Source organism: Populus nigra, chromosome 10, assembly GCF_951802175.1.
Source record: "Populus nigra chromosome 10, ddPopNigr1.1, whole genome shotgun sequence".
In the NCBI taxonomy this organism is placed as follows: domain Eukaryota; kingdom Viridiplantae; phylum Streptophyta; class Magnoliopsida; order Malpighiales; family Salicaceae; genus Populus; species Populus nigra.
In genome coordinates this window covers 7082115-7103730 of record NC_084861.1, presented here as the reverse complement: position 1 = coordinate 7103730, position 21616 = coordinate 7082115, and the positions used below count along the sequence as shown (strand labels likewise).

The window sequence follows — 21616 nt, the reverse complement described above, 5'->3', positions numbered from 1 at the left end:
ACATGAAAATGTTTGTCTAGCTAGGTAAATACCCCCATAATTTCTAGCCAGGTAGGTATTGCGTTTCGTTTCGGGGAAAAAAAACAAACTGGTAACAGCCAAGAGCTGGTGAGTTTTATGTTTTAAGTAAATCATAGCTTAAGTCTCTATATTTCTTACAAAGAAGTAATTTAGTCCCTTGAGGTTCAAGAGAAATTAATTGATCTCTCACATCTGCAATGACTTCCTGCTGTTTACTTTCCACCATTGAAATGCTACGCTGACACCAATTTTCCAGTCATGCTTGTTCCTGACTTGATGGTGAAATGAAATGTGGTCAAGAGATTAATCGATTGTTTTTTAAAAAATAATGATTACGTGATTTGTTCCATAAAACAATAAGGACCACTTTACAATTTACTCTGATGTCTTATTGCAATGTGGGTCATCATGTTTGTTCCTTGGAGCTAACAGACAAGCACATCAGACAAAAGGAGCTGAGTTTGGGCTTAATAATTGTTTTGGGCTACACCGATTACTCTAGCAAAGAAACGAGTAAAGAAGAAAGGAAACACGAAACGATGAGAATGGAATGGCAACCTCAGCATGGCTCTTGTAAAATGAAAACTGAGCTTAGCATTAACCTAGCTTGGAGCGCCATATCCCATTAGCCAGGCTTAACAAATTTACAACGTCTTTACCCTCCTCTCCTCTAATATTCGTCTACTCTTTAATGGAGAGGGCCAAGGATGATATGATTGATGATACTGCAGAGGACAGGAAACCCATGAGAAGTAGGCTTGCAGAGACAAACCCCGTATTAAAGAAGCTGTCTCCCTTTGGTCGGATTTCAGAGAGAACTGGGTAGCCGATTCGTGCAGTGAACCTGTCCAGTTGATCTAGGTTTTCCTTCAGGTCTCTAGTTGCACCAAATCCTGCCCCAACCCCAGTAGCCAATAAGGATATCATAACCTGTTCGAGATTCCCAGTACAGCAAAAAAAAGGTAAAAGGTAAGGCATTGCGTCTTGCGACTTGAGCAATTAAAACCTGGATTGATGTTGGCCATTTTCTAAATGGCTAACATGATATTAATTAATAATACTATCGATTATCGTAAAAAGAAGAAGCAATTGAAATCTAGAGTACTCCCAGCTCTTGAAAGGGTTGTGGCTACATTTTGATGGGATATATTTTACGTACCTCTAGGATGCAAGAAAAACCACCAAAAGTTGTGTAGAACATTTCTCAAATCTTTTTTTGCCATGATTTCTCTTAATAATTAAAAGAAAGAAAGAAAATAACTAAATAAATAGTGGCTAGCTAGAACTTAATGTTTTATGCTCGGTGGAAAGTCATATTTCAAATGAAACGGTCAACTGTATGAGAATTGTTGTGGAAACCGAGATACGTCTTTTGTTTATTTACTTAATTTATAAATGATATGTTAGACTAAGTATATATAATAATCTCTCTAAATATCAAGGCCTATGTTTCAGTGGAAATGACTTAAAATTTACATTTTAAAATCTGGGGTTTAAATTAATTATGAAAAAAATCAGATAGGAATTTAGAGGAAAACTAACCGTTGAATCTCGTTAAACCAAAAATTAAAAAATAAGAAGAAGAAAAAAACATATTTTCAAGTCTGTATTGGAACCATCTTTTCACTATTTTTTCTTCTTCTTATCCACCGACCGATTTCCTCTCCCGTGTCTAGCCTTTGCTACTTTTTACCGATAAGTGAAAACCTTGTGATTTTTTTAAAAAAAGTTATAGTAAAAAAAAACTCATTTCGCCAAAGTGGTTTCTGGATCGAATCAATATATTTTCATCAAACTCATTAACCTTGTGAGACGCAAGAAAATTTATTTATTACTGTAGGTAAGAAAATATATGATTTAAAGCTTTGATACGTATAAAAATAAAAAATCAAGCAATCCATGAGACAGAGTGTACCACCAGTTCGCCAAAGTGGTTTCTGGATCGAATCAATATATTTTCTTGCGTCTCTGGCCAAGTCTCAACCAACACCTAATTAACATATCAGCACTAATAAATTGGAACGAACAAAGAAGCACAAACCTTATCGCCAAAGAAGTCGAAGTAAAGCAGGCTGACATGGTTAATCACGCGTTTCCCCAAGCTTACATGGTGGATTGCAAAGGGTATTTGCAAAAGTGTGTAAGCGAATCCAATCACATTTGCAGAAAGCATGTAACTGCCGAAGCATGAAATATCCATATGAGAATCTAAAACCCAAGCCAAGAGCGAGCTAGCTAGCTAGCTAGCAATTAGAGAGGTATCAGAGGGCAGAGTTTTTCCTCACCGATAGGCATATATGTTCTTGAAGCGAAGAGTGACTTCCCGAGATGCAAGGTTTCTAAATGTTGCAGTGTCCGTTGCAAGAACAATGAGAGACGCTAAGAGAAAAATCAACGTAAAGACTCTCACTAAAAGGGCTGTTATTGGCAAGGCTCTGGAAGCCTGTACGTGCTGCAGGTTGACACATTGTTAAAAGAAAAAACCAAGTATGATGAACACATGCATTAACTAATGCTAGCTAGCTAGCTATATATTGCCTGGTTTTAATGGAGATATTGTTTTTGTCCCTATCGCGAAAACAAGAGAAATAGCTAGTAGCTTCGTTAGAAACGGAGGATTCTTGGTTTTCTTACAAGATATTAGATGGAGAAAGGTTATGGATGCTTCCTTAATTAATTTACATTGAGTCTCCACCTTTGATTTATCTATACGTATTCAGTGACAAGTTCAAAAACGTAGCCCTCGCTTCTCCTAATTAATTTTTCCATACATCCTTATCAGACATGTACCATGTTAAATATATCTAAGAGTACGTAGTTTTCAGAGAAATTGCGTTGAAATTGAGTTTGCAGTGGCTCACAAGCAATCGGCATTACTCCTTAATTTATCCCTCATTTCTCTGCTGTACATGGGGGCGTTTTAATCTTGTGTTTAGTTTTAAAAAATATTAAATTAATGGTTTTTTTTAATATTTTTTAATAATTTTAATATGTTACTGTAAAAAATATTAAAAAAAATCTAAAAAATTTAAAAACACCCTAAGCTATAATACTAAATACACACTGCTACCAATATCATTTTGAGGTTCGGGATGTTAGCTAAAAAGAAAGTGCATCATTTTAAAGTTAATGCAAGAGCTAAAGGTGATAAAAAAAAAACAATTATTTTCTCATGTCACATTAATTTTGAATACAATAATATCCTTAAAATAAGAGGAAATTAAGAAGTAATAGATATATAGTAGTTTTTACTTGTATTACCACCCACTATAATCATTTTCATCCATTTTTGAATTAATGATAATTCAAATTAACCCAGTATATTTTTTTTATATTTCTTATATAAATGCATATTTTTTATTTCCAACTAAATCTAGCAAAACCAATAAAATAAAATAAAAGGTAATTCTAATTATCCATGTGATACCAGAAATATATTTATTTTATATTATCCTTCAATCAGAGGTTTTAAAATTTATTTATCCACGTGATCAAATTTGAGGGAAAATAAGATGAGAGAATCCCAATTCAAAACGTCATAGTGTTGTAAGGAGCTAAAAGGACGAGGTAGAAAACAAAGCAAATGACTGCTATGATGGTAGTGCAAATCTGTCATGGAAATGGCTCCCTTTTCTTCTTTCTTTTTTGCCGCTTTTCTCGTCAGTGTGGACATTAATTAGGAAAGCAATCAATCAGAAATTATGTTAATAGATAGAAGATGAAACCAAGCTGCCTACGAGCAACACCCAACAAGTCGAGTCCGCATAATTGCGAGCCAAGATATCAAGAACATTGATGGGCCCATTGGGCCATGAGCTAATCAAAAGTGGAAACCCTCTGCCCTCTCATTTCTTAAATCCCCGGATTACAGAGGTGACCAGGGTTTCTCGCAAGCATTTCCTTACATAATCTAATCATGAACAGGGTGTTGATAACTTCGAGTTCAAGTCGTTGTGATCGAGTGGCATCAAGTTGTTCGTTTGACAGATATCCACATTGCACAATTGACCCAATTATGGCATTTCTTGTTTTTGAAATTGACAATATTATTGGCAGTGGCAGGGTACTAGATGATGATGGTGATGGCTGATCCGATTTTTCCTTGCACAAAGTTTCCATCTCAGAAGATCTATCATTGTCAACAACAGGTTCTGGTAAGAGAGCAATTCTTGATGTTGTTTGCATGTACAGGGTGGGGATCCCATTTTTTAGGATGTTAATCTTGAGAACTGGGAACGGGGAAGGTAAACAGATGGATGCAGAAATTTAAGGATTATGAAGGTTGGTTGGCAGATGTCAGGATATCTGGCTCTATACAATGTCTTGCATTTCATGAGGAAGAGACCAAAGATATGATCATAATCTCTGTTAGGCACTAATCAACAAAGCAAAATTAAAACATTTTCAAATTAGATACAAGAAAATTCTTAAACTTAGCATAAGATATTGAAAACCTTATCTTCTTACACTATATGATCCACAAACAATACACAATGTTCAAGTTTTCAACCACTGTTGCTGCTTCCATTGGCTGATCCAGGCATCAGCTCTCTCAACATGGCCACCACTTGCAACATGCTAGGCCTCTTGGAAGGAAAATCATCAACACACTGCAATGATATTTCCAAATACCTAACCATTTCTTTAACTTCTTCTGCCTCTGCTTCATCAGTTCCTTTAGTCACGGAGAGAAATTCTGGGTCTATCACTTCCATCTGTTTCCCTTCTCTTACCTTCATTTTCACCCAACCCACCAAGTTAGTGTCTCCAAAATCCTCTTTATCTGTGGGGCGTTTACCTGTCAGGAGTTCCAGTAGGACAACACCAAACGAATAGACATCTCCTTTTGCAGTGCACCGAAAACTTTGGTAGTACTCAGGCGGCACATACCCCGGCGTTCCTGCTAGTGTGCTTACACTAAGATGTGTGTCAAGTGCACTTATGAGCCTTGCCATTCCAAAATCTGAAACTCTTGCTTCCATTTCGTGGTCCAACAGCACATTGCTTGACTTCATGTCTCGGTGAATAATGTGCGGGATGCAATTGTGGTGTAAAAAACAAAGTCCCTTGGCTGCACCTCTGGCAATCTTTTTCCTTTCATCCCAAGTTAGAATCGGTCTGTCTCGTGCTCTTCCTCTTCCATGTAGCATTTCCTCGAGACTTCCAAACTCCATGAATTCATACACAAGCAGTCTCTCTTCACCAATTTTGCAATATCCAAGAAGAGGAACAAGGTTCCTATGCTTTATCTTCCCTAGAGTTTCCATTTCGGCCATGAACTCTCGATCACCCTGGCAGCTTAATCTTATCAGTTTCTTGATTGCAACACTAGAACCATCCTTCAATGTGGCCTTAAACACCTCTCCAAACCCACCACACCCAATAAGGCTGGCTGCAGAGAAGCCATTGGTGGCCTCAATGAGCTGAGAAAACTTGAGCTTCCTCAGCTGCCTCTGAAATGTAGCAACGTTGATGCTTAATGGTTCTTTCTCTTTGTCAATCTTCCATGTTGTAGCAGCATGAGATGCTTGCAGACTATTAAGCATCTTGACCTCCTCTGCTTCCTTATGCCTCACACGCATCGCTATCGCCCACACGACCAAAATGCACAGGGAAGCAATGGAGATGAGGATCCCTAAGACAATGCTATTAGCCCACGATGTAGCTGAACTCTTTCTACCTCCTCTGCCACCATCTGGGGCTGGATTAGATGCCGCGTGACTGTTTCCGCTCCCACACGGGTTCAGTGGAACCCCGCAAAGTCCTGGATTGTTTGCGTACTGGGTTGCTGGAAGTGTACTGAGCTGCCCCCTCTGTGGGATTTCCCCAGTTAATTCATTATTTGAAAGATCAATTTGCACCAAGAAAGATAGATTTGAGAATGAATCTGGGATTTGACCCTGCAATCTGTTATGCGATGCATCAAACACACCCAAATTCTTGAGCTGGCCAAGTGATGCAGGAATCTCTCCAGATAGCTGGTTATGAGCTAATTCAAGAACTTGGAGGGCCATCATTTCCCCTACTTCGTCCGGAATTTTCCCTCGGAGCTCATTGTAAGACAGATCCAAATACTCCAGTGTTTGGTATTGTGTGAAAAGGCTCAGGACTGCTCCTGAATACAATCTTGTGAAATCACAAGTCTACAAAGTTGGTACCTGCAAAAGTCTTTCGGCTTTGATTCCAGCAAATTCCAGCAAACCTCCAACTCCTTTGCATGAATTCCCCACATTCCGAACAAACACCAAAGTGTTTCCGGACAGAATTCCACTCAATGCTTTTGCCCCCAGCTGCCGACCAAGTCGAGGTGGGATTTCACCAGTGAGCTTGTTGCTGTTTAAGTCCAACCAAACCAAGCTGCTGCAATTTCCTAGTTCTGTCGGTATCTCTCCACTCAAACTATTGTTCGCTAGTTGCAAGACCGCTAACCTTGACAGAAGGCCGAATTCTCTTGGGATTTTACCTGTGAATTGATTGCTTGTGAGAGATATCCATTCAAGATTACTGCAACTGAATAATTCAACTGGAATTATGCCGCTTAGGTTGTTGTTATTGAGAATTAGATCCTTCAGATTCTTGCATTTGCCCAATTCCGGTGGAATTTTCCCTTCCAGACCATTATACCATGCTATTAGCTGCTCCAGATTCTCGAGGTTTCCAAGCTCAGCCGGGATCGATCCATTAAGGAAGTTTATGCTGAGATCAAGCGTCTTCAGCTTGGAACATTGTGATAGTTGTGCTGGGATTTCTCCCTCAATGAGATTATCCGGCAATCTCAGCTCCTCAAGAGAGGCTGCACCTGGGCATATATCTGGTGGAATGGTGCCAGAAAATTTATTGGAACTAAGATCCAAAACTTTTAAGCTTTTGCAGTAAGAAACTGAAGCTGGAAATAATCCAGAAATTAGGTTGTAACTTATCAGCAATCTCTCCAATGAACCAAGATTTTGAAGGATAGAATCTGGAAAAGGCCCTGATATGTTGTTGTTAGACAAATCAAGAGTTTGCAGCCAAGAACAAGGGGAAAAGGAGACAGGAATCGGGCCTGAAATGTTGTTATATGAAAGCTTAAGTTCTAGAAGTGAATTACATGCATTTCCCAGCTCAGAAGGAATCCAACCAGAGATATGATTGTGAGAGAGATCCAATCTCTGTAAACTGCCCAGTTCACCTAGAGACCCGGGGATCTCTCCTGTGATCATATTGAACGAAAGATTCAAAGTTTTGAGATTTGTACAATTTGAAAGTGAAGGAGGAATGGAGTCCATTAAAAAGTTTCCCGATAGATCAAGTTGCGACAAGGAGTTGCAGGAATTCTCAACTCTCAAACCTGAAATGGACCCTGTAAAATTGTTATAAGAAAGGTCAAGTGCCTGAACTTTATCAGAGTTCAATAAGAGATCATCTGGTAATGACGACAAATTATTATGAGAAAGGTTTACGTAAACAAGATTCGGGTTCTTGGAGAAAAATTTCTCAGGAACCGGACCTTCAAGTCCAGTAGAAGATAACTGAAGCTGTTGCAGTGCGTATGGGAGGTGAAGCAAAGAGGTGGAATTTACAGTAAACGGATTCGAAGATAAATTCAGAGCAGATAACATGTCAAGAGAAGATAAAGGATCGAAAGAGATGGTCCCAGCAAGAGAACTTCCACTAAGATCAAGATGAGTGACTCTTCCAAGAGTGCAAGAGACACCATACCAGTTGCATGGACTTCGATTAATCTGCCACCCTGATAAAACTCTATTTGGGTCATTTTGAATAATCTTCTTGAATGAAAGAAGGGCTGCAGCATCGGTCCTTATCGATGGAACGGGACCCTGCTCGGTCACGGAAACCGAAACAGAAAACACGAAGAGAAGGAGTGCAAGTGCAAGATGATGGAAAAGCTGAACCGGGTTACTCTCCATTGGAGAAACAAGAGATTTGCAGGAAAAAAAACAGTTGAGAGAGAGAGAGAGAGTAGTAGTGTTGAGTAGTGTAGTGTATAGAAAAGAGAGAGATGGGAAAGAAAGTGGTGAATATGATGAGAAATTGTCGTTGATGTCGCAAAGAGAGGGAAAGCTTTAGGAAAAGGGATTGCTTTTTATTATGGTTTTTTTTCTTTTCTTTTAACAAAATGGAAAAGGAGGGAACGTGGAGAGGGAATAAAGAAGAAAAGAACCTCCCTGGGTTGATTTGATTGCCTCCTTATTGTATTTTATTTTTAGTTGGATTGAAGGTATAGATTTAATCTCGTATAAAATCGGTCACAAGATACCCAAAATGCTTGAAGAATCGAGAGAGAAAATGGAATTGGGAGATAAGTTTCTGCAAGTATCACAAGGCTCTACTTTTCTACAGTAGTAGAAACTCGTAGACAGACATCGAGAGGATATGGTGGGAGGGCTGATTTGACTTCCGGTCAAAACTAGTGGGGACTCGCAGACAAGGTCCATCTAGGATCGGCTGCTTTTTGTTGAGAGAGATGGGGAAGAAAGGAAAAAAAAAAAAAAGGGGGGGGATTTTGCTCGATCCAAGATCACTGTCTGTCAGTGAGGCGTGGGAGAATGTCTCCTCCCTAGAAATGTGATGACATCGATATGAGCTTGGCGGATACATTCAGAATGTAAGATGCCTTTATAAAAATTGCAGAGATTTCCCTTTCAGGTCCCCATATGAACAACCCCTACGATCGTTTCTCGAGTATAAAATGATTTTTTTTTCTTTCTTGCATTTTAATTTATTTCTTTTTGATAATTTTTTAAAATATTTTTTATTTAAAAATATATTAAAATAATATTTATTTTTTATTTTTAACATTAACATATCAAAACAATTTAAAAATATAAAAAATAAATTTTTTACATAAAAATTAAAACTTTTTAAAAATAATTTTGAAATACAAAAACGAAAAACCTTGTTATTGAACCATGCATGTGTATTGTTTTATAAATATCTGGTATTGAACAATTGCACAGCTAAACTCAACCAAGAATCTTGACTTCGAGACGCGAATATATATATATATATATATATATATATATATATATATATATATATGTGTGTGTGTGTGTGTGTGTGGCATATTTTTTAAAAATATTTTTTATTTAAAAATATGTTAAAATAATTTGTTTTAATGTTTAATATTAATAATTTAAAATGATAGTAAAATACTAAAAAAATCAATTATATTTTTAAAATAACCTAGAAACAGAAACGAATACACTCTGCAGCAAGTAGAACTTAATTTGCGTGGCTCGACAACTTTTTTTTCCTTGAGAATCTTTTTTATTTTGACGCGAGATGAATAAAGATAATTACACTGATTGGTTAAAGTTAATGGCAGAATTTAAAAGAGATTATGGTTGTCGTGTGGGTCCCAGATGCTGAATTACGGGGATGGAATCAATGATACAGTTTTTCGATGCACCTGTTCGTGAAGGTGATGTTACCCGCTGGAAATTAAAATACGAAGGTGGGAGACAATAAAAAAAAAGGAGATTAAAGGGAGATAGATAGGCCCACAAAAGGAACAACTCAATGAGGCCTGGTGGGTTAATGGCATATTGCCATGGGAGGTGATGATGCCTCCATTTTGGTCCTTCCTTTTGCCTATCCTTTTGACGTGCGAGCTGGGCTGACCCTCTTTCTGCCTCACTGTTCATCCCCTCACACCCCTTTGCTCGGCTCAAATTCTCTTATCTCAACGTTAAAAACTTCAGCTTTATGGCTGTTTTGGACCTTTGGTCCTACTTTTACTTTGTTTCATTTGAATATATGTATTCCCATCGGATCATCTTCTCTTCTCTCTACCTGTAAAAGATGGTTCAATTGTTTGCGAATCATAGAGTATTCTCTCTCTCTGTTCTTTTTTAAAAAAAAAAGAAGAAGAAGAAGATTATCAAATGCACAAGAATATGTTAGAGAGAGAGATCTTATCATGACAATGGTGGATTGCAGTTTGATGTTTTAGGGAAATTGTCATGATTAATGCTCGACGTAGTGCCGATCGTTTTAATAATTAGCATGATGATGGGGTAAGAAAAACATTGCTCTCGGCTCAAGGCTTCAAGAGTACCATCAAACAAGGATGTTTGACCGATTTTATACGACCCTAACAAACCCTTTTGTCCTCCTCTTCAGAATCGAACACACCTGCCTTGCTCAGGAAAATGATGGAGTGAGAACATCTATACCGACTAATTAACCATCCAGCTAAATTTCTTCGTCTAAATATATGATTAGCCTCGATCTTCTTACTCTGCTGGAGGCCTCCTCTGTTTCTCACAGCTTTCATGGAAGATTTTTGTCAATTCAAATCTAATCAACATTTAGGGGCGCAATTATCATCGTGTGTGAAAGACACTGTACACAGATCCATCATCGTATGAGCTACCTTGCTTGCTATTTCCAAATCATGAAAGAAAAAGGCCATTCCTTTTTGCCAAGCGCACACGCGCGGGGTAGTTATTTAGAGATCAATCATGTTCGTGACGAGATAAACGGTGAGTTTGGAGGTTTTTTTATATATATAAAAAAGAAGAATATAAAGATAATTGTCAAAATTAGTTTCCACATGGATCCCGGGGCTCGCCTGATGCAATATATTTGTATGATAAATATTATAGCTCAGGGACATCTCTTATTTTCAGATAAAAAAAAAGTAGCAAGATTTTATGTACATGGACCGACTAACCTGATCCAATGGCTAGTATTTTTTTTATCGATTAGCTTTATATTACCTGGTGTGATCTTGTAGCTTTGTGATGGTCGGAAAAAATTTAGTTCAATTAATACTAATATCTTCTTCTTTTTTTAAAAAAAAAAAGAAGAAGAAAGAAAATCGAATCTGTAACTCCTAATAGTAACTTGACCAGACGGTATGCTTTTATAATGATTCGAAGACTTGCTTTACAGATCTTGTTTCCCTGGATTGGGGGATACACAAACATACAATCACGTAATAACAGGGTGTGACTTTTGATGCAAAAACATCCAGGATAAATAAATAGCATTAGAAAAGGGGGTATTAGAAAAAAATAAAAAATTTTAATTTGATACTTTTTATTTTTTTTAATGCACCGGTACTATAAACATAAAAACATATTACTTCAATTTATTTTTAATCAAAAGATCCTTCAAAACTTTGTGAATCACAGTCCTCGACACGACCTGTCAAGAGTGGATAAAAGGGACTTATTGACTAAAATGTCGTCCATGGCACGCCATGGAATAGACACTTCCCACTAAGCAGATTTTTACAGAATCCAAATGATTGGTGATGACCACGAAAGCCTCATTTCCTTAGCTTCCTCTCTCTCTCTCTCGCTTCGAATAGTGAAGGATTAGTCCCTCGGCGTGCAATCATTTGTTGGACTCGGTTCTTGTTGACTTTTCTCGAGGTTCGGTCACGGGTTATCCCAACAAAGTAATTTTGAAAATATTGAGAAAATGATATTGACGGACCCTATATCGAAATTGGTTATACGTGTTTCACTGAAATGGACGACCTGGATTGAGGTTGAAAATGTAAATTACAAGATCCCTCCGACAATACACTGCTTGCTGCCGTTATCTTTCCACTCCTTATATCTGGAGACTAGGTCAAATTCGTAATTGACTCAAATTTATTATTAAAGCACAGATTCGAATGCTGACGGTATACTTAAATATCCGATTTCAGTTTCTATAAACAAGATTTGATTCCCGAAAAAACCCAGCAGCGAAGGATGCATGCACACAATCCAAACGGTATTCAGGATATTATTAGTTCACTGCCTCGCTAATCGGATCAGATTTTGTATCAACTTCAAAAATAAAAATAAACACTACTCATGTTTTTCCGAACGGTTTTTTTAAAAAAAATAAACTGGATTAATACAATACAACCACCAATAAAAACATGATTTAATTAAAAATAATTCAAAATATTAAAAAAAAACAATGAGAACATATTAGATTAAATCGCATATAAGACTGAGATGGCTCATAAAAAAATCCGACTATAAAACTAAGATAGCTTATAAAAAAAATTAAAATAAATTATAAAAATAAATTTTTAATTATTGAATGATGAAATTAAAAAAAATTATAAAAACAAAAAAAACACACTCAATTAGCCCTTCAAACACGCGACTCAAGTCATAACTAAAATAACTTCTAAAAAATCAAATCAAAACAAATTATTAAACTTATTTTCTAATCAACTAAATATTTTAATTAATTAAATATTGAAAGATAAAATTAAAAGTAAAATTCAATTAAAAAATTCATAATAAAAAAACTCGAGTTAATCCATATTAGTCCATCAAACCTGAGACTCGGGTCACGAAACTAAAATGACCCCATAAATTTCAAATAAAAACAAGTTGTAAAGTCCAAATTTTAATCAATTTAATGTTGTAAGATGATATTAAAAATTAAAATTGAAAATAACAATTAAAACACTATCCATCAAACCTCTTTTAGTTACTGTTAATTAATAGTTAATAGCAATAATAATAGTAATAATTATTATTTATTTATTTTATTATTATTATTATTATTCTCCAAAAAAAAAAAGTGGCGTTGGTGTTAGGAAATGCATTTTGTTGGACAAAAAATTCCTGGATAGGTGTGGGCGTGTGGGATGTAAGTGAAGCCAGATCCATTTTAAACCGATCCTCCCTTGGATACTTGTGCGTTGAGGATAAAAAACATCCTGCATTCCCAGTTATGTAAAGCATATAAGTCCATTAAGTTTTTCTAATGATATACTGAAAGAAAGAAGAGAAAGACCTGCCATGAGAATCATCGAACGGTGAGCTGTTGTTGGGAAATGGAAATAAACCATTCCCTCCATTGCTTTCTCGAAGAGCTTGCTCATTGCCAAAAAATTCTTGCTTGCCATCCAAAGAAAGTTCTAAATGATCACTGCTTAACAAGGCTAGATTGAAGCTAATTTACAAGACATCTTTTTAACAGAGAACACTGTGCAAGGAAGACAAGGATGGCCCTAGATTAATGTTCTTCCATTTTACAGACATGCCAAAAATTCATAATGCCATCACATGCAAACTGTTTCCAGAGCCTGAGAAGCTTTGTCTCCTATTCCATTAAAACTTGCGGCCCTCTCATAGCCACCTTTCAACAGAATCATAATTGAGCTTCCACTAATAAGAATTCACAAAAAAATCACACACCTTTCTCGATCACAAAATCTGTTGATGAAAAGGTGAATGAATAACCTACCGAATCAGTAAGCTAGTCACATATGCTAGACCCATATATGTAACGGACTATACACGCAAGGAGGTAAAGAAACCAATCGTCCCCAGCATTAGAAAGATAGTGTAGCAAATGCAAACCATGTACCCAAAGTAGAAAGATAATTGCAAGAAACCAGACAAAAATGATTGGTCACGAGTTCACACCCTATTACCCCCATTCTCTCTTCCAATTAAAAATTTAATAGCACAAGGTAGTGGTTCTTTGACATTGTGCATAAGGGAGGTTTCTAATTAAAAATTTAATAGTGCAAGGAATTGATTGCTTAACCTTGTGTGTAAGGGTGTTTTATAGGAATTCAGGATGGAAAATTAGTATATGGCAAAGATAAGGGCCAATCAATAAACCAAATGTATCAATATATCGAAAAGGGGTCAGTAACTGCAGAAACAACAGGTTTAAATTAGCTAACAACCTTGAATGATAACTTGAAATATGTATTCTTTAAACAAGTTGTAATGCTGTTATGCTAGCTCAGTCATTCTGCACTGTATACAACTTAGCACCAAGAAACTTGCTTTACAATTCTTAATGTTAGTAGATTCATGGACTGAAAAGTTGAAGATGCAGTCTGTCTTAACCATCAGAAGCATTCATTGTGAAATTAAGAAACACATTGTCAGAGAATGGAATAAAGGCAGCAGGAGAAAAAACAAATTTGTATGACAGCAAACTAGAACCTTGGGACCTCTTTTATGCAATACAATTCCCAGCAAACTAGAACATAGAGACCTCTTTTACGCAATGCAATTTAAAATGGTAAAGCAAAAGGAATTTGTGTACCTTCACCACCATCGATTGTCTTCAGCAGCAAGCTGAAAGTAGGTCAAAGCCACTGTAACCAAAGCAGTGGTAATCAGCAGAAGTGTGCAGAGAAGAAACAGGAAGCCATATATGGAATAGATATTGTGGCCCCAAGCACTAGCAAATATGTCATCAAGCTCATTGAGAATCACATTGAAACGAAGAAACCCAGCAGATGCCAACACAATAGCGGAATAGTTTTTGGGCACTTTGTGGTGCGGCACAGAGCCTGGAACTTGTCTTTGCAATTTTCCCCAGCAATCCCACCCAATACAAACAATGGTAATGCAACTAGAATCCATATAAGAAAGATGAATACAATAGTGCCAGAGGGAAATGCTGTAGTTGCTTTGTAAACAATTGCGGTGGTATTAAGGATGCAGAATGTCGCAAACAAAGGCCCACAGAAAAGAAGTCCTGTAAGCAACAGATTGCTCACCTGTTCAGATATTCGAAAAACCTAATCAGTTCACCAGTTCATGCTATGACATGCATCAAATTCAAATACTGTAATAGAGATTTTACATCAGAGCATACCCATTCTGTCCCTTCAAGCTGAACATAAAAATAGGCTGATGTATAACCTGCAACTGCTGATGTGAGAGCACGGATGACCACTAGTGCAATAAACAGATATCCTTGCTTGTATGGATGAAATGCACCAGTCATTCCTAGTATCAATACCAGTATTGTACTGAAAATTTATGTGAGACAAAAGTTAGAGCACTAGGAATGAAGTAATATCAAGGTAAATTATTTAAGATTGATGATGTAGCATAAAATAATCAATAATTTTAAGATAATTTAATCAAATTAGAGAATACAGGGTGAATAATTTCAAAGCATGGACATACAGGGTAAACAACTGAGTTCCAGAACCAGCAGCAGCAGCAAACAATGACTTGTAGTATGGGTATCGGAACACATCACCATGGATAAACTTCCATCCCGTCTTGTCTTGGTTGTCAAATAACTCCTCATCATGGAAACGCATGTAAGAGAGTTCAATAATCCAAAGGAAAAAAAGAATTTAAAAAAAAATAGTTTGAACTTTGGGTAGACATCACAGATTCATGATATTCTTACTCAAGATCTTTCTTAAGGATTCACAGGTAATACATCGAAATCTGACCAGTTAGGAAGAGAATAGTAACACATGAATTTAAGATTGAAAACCAATGGATCTCCCAGATATACGGCAGTGAGGAATCACCAAAGTACTTTTCCATCCTTTTCTCAAAGGGGCTGCTAGTTTCCTTCCATGTCAGAGTATATTTCATTTTCATTTGAACTTCCCTTTCCTCAATCAGTTCCACACAATCAGAAAGGTCAGTTCAAGCAGATCTCGATCAGATGTTCCTTATTGTAATATATGCTGAAATCAAAATCCATGTAAATCCATGTAGAGAAAATATCTTTTCTTTTTGATGTCCATTCTTCCTATAAATGTCCAAATTGGCATGTCATCACAGTACATTTGAATGTAATAGTCCTTCGCAACTGCATCTTGGAACTTCAAAACTTCTTCCTTTGTCAAGTTCTTTTCGCACACAACTTCAGAATCTTCATTTACTAGGAATTCAAGTTTGTATGGAGAAGTTAAATATTGATCCCCAGTCAATATGTCACGTAGAGTTTGCTTCTTCTCATTGACAAAACCTGCGTCATTAGGATTGACCAACCATTATAGACTAGGCACCAATACATGACAAGATTGATAGAAGATAAGGTCAAAACTAAAGAACATTAGTGCAGATGAAGATGAAATGTGGGTGACAGAATGGAAGATCATAGTAGCCATATATGTCACTGCATCATAAAAGTAAGAAATGCAGTGTACTATTAGCAAATATAAATTAATAAGACCTTATTAAATATGAAACAAGCAAAGAGCTGCAAGGAAAACTCAATCCAATACGTTCATCAGAAAGACAAGCAAACATCCACAAATTTTTGTATAGAGAATACTACCTCGTTGTTTATCTTCCAGCATGAGATCAAAAAAATACGTGGCCAAATAAAATAGGGATGGTTAATCACTAGTTTTTTTAAAAAAAAAAAATGAATTCTACATAATTGAATGGCATGATATGCATGAAAACACATTCTTTTTCCAGAAAAAAATTGTGGTATTAAATATGTATTTGATAGTCAACTGAAAAGGAAGATGAAACCTCCAGATTTACAAGCAATCAACTCAAACCAATACTCACAAACGAAATGCATGAATGCAAGCTCAAAGTAAACTAAACGGTTGAGTTCTAAAACATTAGGGATCCAAATTAAGACAAGCTCAAAGTAAATTAAACGGTTAAGTTCTAAAACATTAGGGATCCAAATTAAGAACATACAAAACAAAAGATCTACATACACGGAGAACAAATATGTAGTGCATGCATATTAAGTAAAATAAGGCAATTAAGATTCCTTGATGTAGAGATTGAGACATGTACCTGGGATTGTGAAATGGACCAGTTCCCCTCGCATAGCAAGGGATCAGATCTCCAGCTTTATAGCGATGATGAGATACGTCTGACTAGACTTGACCCCCGCAACTTATTATGAAAGCAGCAGCAACAAGAATCACCAAGAATTCTCCCATTTTTCCACCATTGAAAAAGAAAATACCGCATATGAACCTAATTCAACCTAAAAACATTGTCATCTTTATCGTTATTCATACTCGTGTCTTGTAAAAACTAGAAATTATCTATCCAACCCCAGAGAGGATGTCACTGTACACGGCAGGAAAACATGACTAAATATGAATCCAACAACAGAGAAGTGAAATGAAATACATAAAAAGAAAAAACCCATCGAGTAAGTAAGTCTGAAACCAAACATTGTTTCAAACGATGTATAAAGAGAGGAAACAGACCTTCAGAAAGTGTGATGCCCTGCTTGTATGTGTGATCAGAAAGAGCATGCATGGCAGATGAAGGAAGGGAAGAGCAGTGGAAGCGGATATGGAAATGGAAGGCCATTACTTTGTTGACTTTAACATTAACAAATTAAGTATTTATCTAAAATTCGTGGGTTTTTACGCTGTGAGCATTCTCTCGCGTATTATTGGTGCCGTGTAAAATTTTATTTATTTATTTATTTTATCTACTGGTTTTTCAGGTTTTTTTTAATTTTTAAAAAAATAATTAACGATTTTTTGTATGATGTTTCCTTTAAATTTTTTAAATTATATTTGAATTGATAATTCATCTCTCTTTAATTTTGTTTGGAGAACTTCTTTTAGTCTCGTTTATTTACTGAAAAATAGTTTTTTATAAAATAAATTCCAGAAAAGTGAATTATTTTCTGATGTTTAATAGTGTAATAGAAAATAAGCTGGAAATTTTTTTTCAATATTTAGTTATGTTATTGAAAATGAGTTGGGAAATAACTTATTAATGTTTTATTTTTTTTAAGTTTATTAAAATAATGAGGAACAAATCTTACAAATTAAAAAGTTGAATAAGAATGAAATTGAAAAAAAATATAATTTCATAAATTATCTCAAATAAAATAAATAATAATTAAAATAATAGAGATCAAATATAAAAGATAAAGAAATTAAAAGATAAAGAAATTAAAATAATAATAATTACTATTTCATAAATTATTTCAAATAAAATAAGTAATAATCAAAAGAATGAGGATCAAATTTGATAGATAAAAAATTTTAATTAAAAAATAATAATAGAAAAGCAAATAATAATTATAAAAATAAGAACCAAAGTTAATATAAAATTTTCAAGGAATGAAAATGAAAAAAATAATATTCAAAACAAAATATATATAGCAATAAAAAATTTGAGGATCAAATTTGATATAATTAGCAAATAATATAACATTTCTAAATTTTTTATAACTTCCGAAAAGTGTTTTTCGTCCAAAATAAAAAAAAATACTTTCCTGAAAATCTTTAAATTTTTCTCTTAACTGAAAAGTATTTTCCGTTAACTAACTTTTATAATATCAAACAAACACAAGAAAGTTTGGAAAAGTGATTTCTCGAAAACCATTTTTTGAAAAACAAATACACCCTTAAATTAAGTTTATTTTTTTAGTTGTACATTTAAATTTATTTTTTTAATTCATCTATATATTTTTATCCTTTGTTTAGATGAATTTTATTTTTAAAAATAAAAAATATTTTTATATAATATTTTTAATATGTGCAACCTTGCATGATGTTTTTTTTATTTTATTCGATCAATTTAATTTATATCTATATTTATATTATCATTTACTTAAATAAAAAATAAATGTAATAAATACAACCTAGTAAATATCATGTATTTCAATATTAAATATCTTGATTTATATTTGTCTCTTGATTTATTAAGTTTTATTTTTAAGTATCATTAATGAATTTTTTAATTTATTTAAACATGTATGTGTCTTGATTTATTTAATTATATATGTGTATAGATTTTTTTATTTGAATTTAGATTTTTTAAATTAAAAAAATACATTTAAAAAATTTATATATAATTTGTGAGTACCTGTGCCCACTTCAAAAGAAAGCTTGGATTTATTGGCCCAACTTCATGCTTAATTACATTTCAAAATTGGGGGACACCTTAAGAGTTAAAATCCTAAAAAAAAAAAAAAAAAAATCACAGGCAACTGGAATCGCAGCAAGTTTGAGGTCGTGTCTCATGAGAGATTTTAACGTTTTAATTCTGCCTTCTTTTTTTTATCATGTTTCCTTTCTACCCTTGATGACAGCTCAAGTTCTGCAAGGTAACTTTCCTTTTCTGTATGGCTTGCGCTGCTCTACGTTCCAATTAATTTTAGTTTTCATTTTATTTTAGTTTTAACTCTAATTTTCAATGTATACGGTATATTTTTTTCAGGGCAGGTATACTGTATATGTTCAAGTTCATATTTCTTATTATGGATGCATAGTTACCGTAGTGGTTTAAATCGATAATTAGGAGAGAAAAATTGAACTGTTTTCGTTGGTTGATTGGTGATAACAGTACATTGTGCGGTGGGTTGTTTTAAAATATATATATCATGTTTGTTTCTTGTTTTAAAAATATTTAAAAAAAATTAAATTTTTTTATTAATTTAAATTAATATGTTTTTAGTATTTTTAAATTATTTTAATGTGCTGATATCAAAAATAATTTTAAAAAAATAAAAAAAATATCATTGACATGTATTTTGATATTTTTTATTAACTTTAAATTAATATGTTTTTAGTATTTTCAAATTATTTTAATGTGTTGATATCAAAAATAATTTTTAAAAAATAAAAAAATATCATTGACATGTATTTTAACATAAAAAATTATTTAAAAAGCAATCGCAATCACGAATGTTAGTTTGAAGGTGGTTTTGGTTTTGATTTTTTACATGGAATCTATATAAAATGCATGTATTTTTTTATTTTAAAATTGTGATTTATGCTTTAAAAAAATTATACTCTTAAAAAAAAATCATCACATCTCCAAACTAATTAATTGTCCTGGCATCTTGAAAATAAATATTTATATTTTTAAGTTATTCTTATGGTTTATAAAATATTATGATATTTTTTATTGTATTTTATTTACCGTAATCCCAAATTAAAAATATTTCATTGTGCGGTGGCATTATTCAACATTTCAAGATTCGTAATTTAGATCCCCGGTGGAAAATGGTTTTTCGCCACTGGCGGTTTATCCTATCTACTTTACTTGCGCTATACTGTGGTTGTTAAATTTTTTTCAATAAAAAAAAATAAGACATGCCAGTTTTATTGGCATGTTTTTTTATATAAAAAAATTAAATATAAATCAAAAAATTTATATAAAATCATTAACGATAATTATAGATAAAACTAAAAAAATTAAATGATAAATATAAATTAAAATATTTGATATTGCAACATGGAATATTTACCTCCTTGTGTTTATTGAATTTATTTATTGAAATAATTTTTTATTCAATTAGACAATAATAAAAATAGACATACATGTGAAGTTAACTGAATAAAATAATATATAGATTACCCATATTATAAATATTATCTATTATTTTAAAAAAATAAATTTAATCTATATGAAACATTAAAAAAAATACAGATTAATTAAAATAATATCTTTAAAAATTAAATATATACAGAATAATTTAAAAAAAACTACTCAAAAAATGTTAAATAAACAAAATAAAAAAAATCATGGAAGAGGGATATTAATTGAGATATAAATTAAAAAAATACTTATTAAAATAATATAGCAGTTAGAATAAAAACAATTTCAATATACCTCTTGAATTGTTTTTTTTATTTTTATTAGTTTTAACTTCACTCTTATACTTTTTGTCTGATTGAATCTGTTTATGTTTTTTTTTTCATCTTATCCTTTTATAACCTATTTCATTAGATAAAAATTTCAATTATAGTATAAAAATAGGATTAAAAGGGAAAGAATCACAACATAAAAAAAATGATGATTTCAAAGTTTTTAAAAATTTAATTTTGATCTAGGAGTCAGTTTTGTTTATTTTTTAGTCTTCAAGTTTAAAAAACCAAATAAAAACTCTTTGGGAAACGGTGCATGAGAGGAAAGATTATCAATTAGCCACATTTTATCCACAAACAAATCAATTTTGATGTCAGCAAGCATAATTCAACAGGAGAGTTCTATAAAAAAATTTTCAAAAATTTATTTTCTTGGAGAAAATATATCGAAGTTAAGAGATTTTTTTCCAGTTTAAATTTCGTGTTTCTTTTTAATGATACAAGGGTGTGTTTGGGTTGATAAATTAGTTCATCAACACTAAAAGAAAATATAAAACGAAAACATCAAAACTAAAAAGAAAAGTCAATGCTAGGTTTTTATATATGATTTGCCTTTCACTTTTAAAAGAAAAATCAATTGTTTATTTAAACATTTAACTAACACCAACAACTTTTTTTATTTTATTAAATTCATATAGTTTTTAATTTGTTTTATTAAGAGGTAAACAATATGTTTGCATGTCTTGATTAAGAAAAAAAATCATAACACGACACTAACACATTCTCTTATTGCATTACATTAATTTAGAATTCTATTGTAACCAATAAAATAAAACTAGATCCCTTTACAAAATAAAAGGACAAAATGACATGATTAAAATATACAATACCTCGCATGGATTAAACCAGGGCCATCATATTAAGTGTTTGTTTAGTAATGTGACGTGTGTTTGTTTAGTAACATGATGTATGGTATTTTTTAAAATAATTTTTAATTAAAAATATATTTAAAATAATATATTTTTTATTTGATTTCTTTTCAACATCAGCATATTAAAATTATAAAAAAAACATTTTAAAATTAATAATTTAATATTTTTAAAATATAAATTAATTTAAAAAATATTTTTAAAAACAATCTCAATCTCGTTATATAAATAAACATTACTAAACTTTTTGTTTCTTTACCGTTCCAACACAAATAATTAATGTGTTGCCTTTCGACACCAGCTTGATTTAAGACATGATATGCTAGTTTTAAATATACACCGCGCTCCGTATTTATTTGATATTGAGCCAACACGTTTCGACTCAGTC

The 21616-nt window shown here is 33.2% G+C and overlaps 1 protein-coding gene and 1 pseudogene across 1 annotated transcript; both read right to left on the bottom strand.

Annotated features, from left to right (window-relative positions):
- Nucleotides 1-4406: 4406 nt before the first annotated feature.
- Nucleotides 4407-8086, bottom strand: LOC133705754 (serine/threonine-protein kinase BRI1-like 2). The gene is given in 1 exon segment (XM_062131140.1): nucleotides 4407-8086. A coding segment is annotated over 1 exon segment (3405 nt). The 5' UTR covers nucleotides 7932-8086; the 3' UTR covers nucleotides 4407-4526.
- Nucleotides 8087-12808: 4722 nt separating this feature from the next.
- On the bottom strand, nucleotides 12809-17094 carry LOC133705923 (transmembrane 9 superfamily member 2-like; annotated as a pseudogene).
- Nucleotides 17095-21616: the final 4522 nt, after the last annotated feature.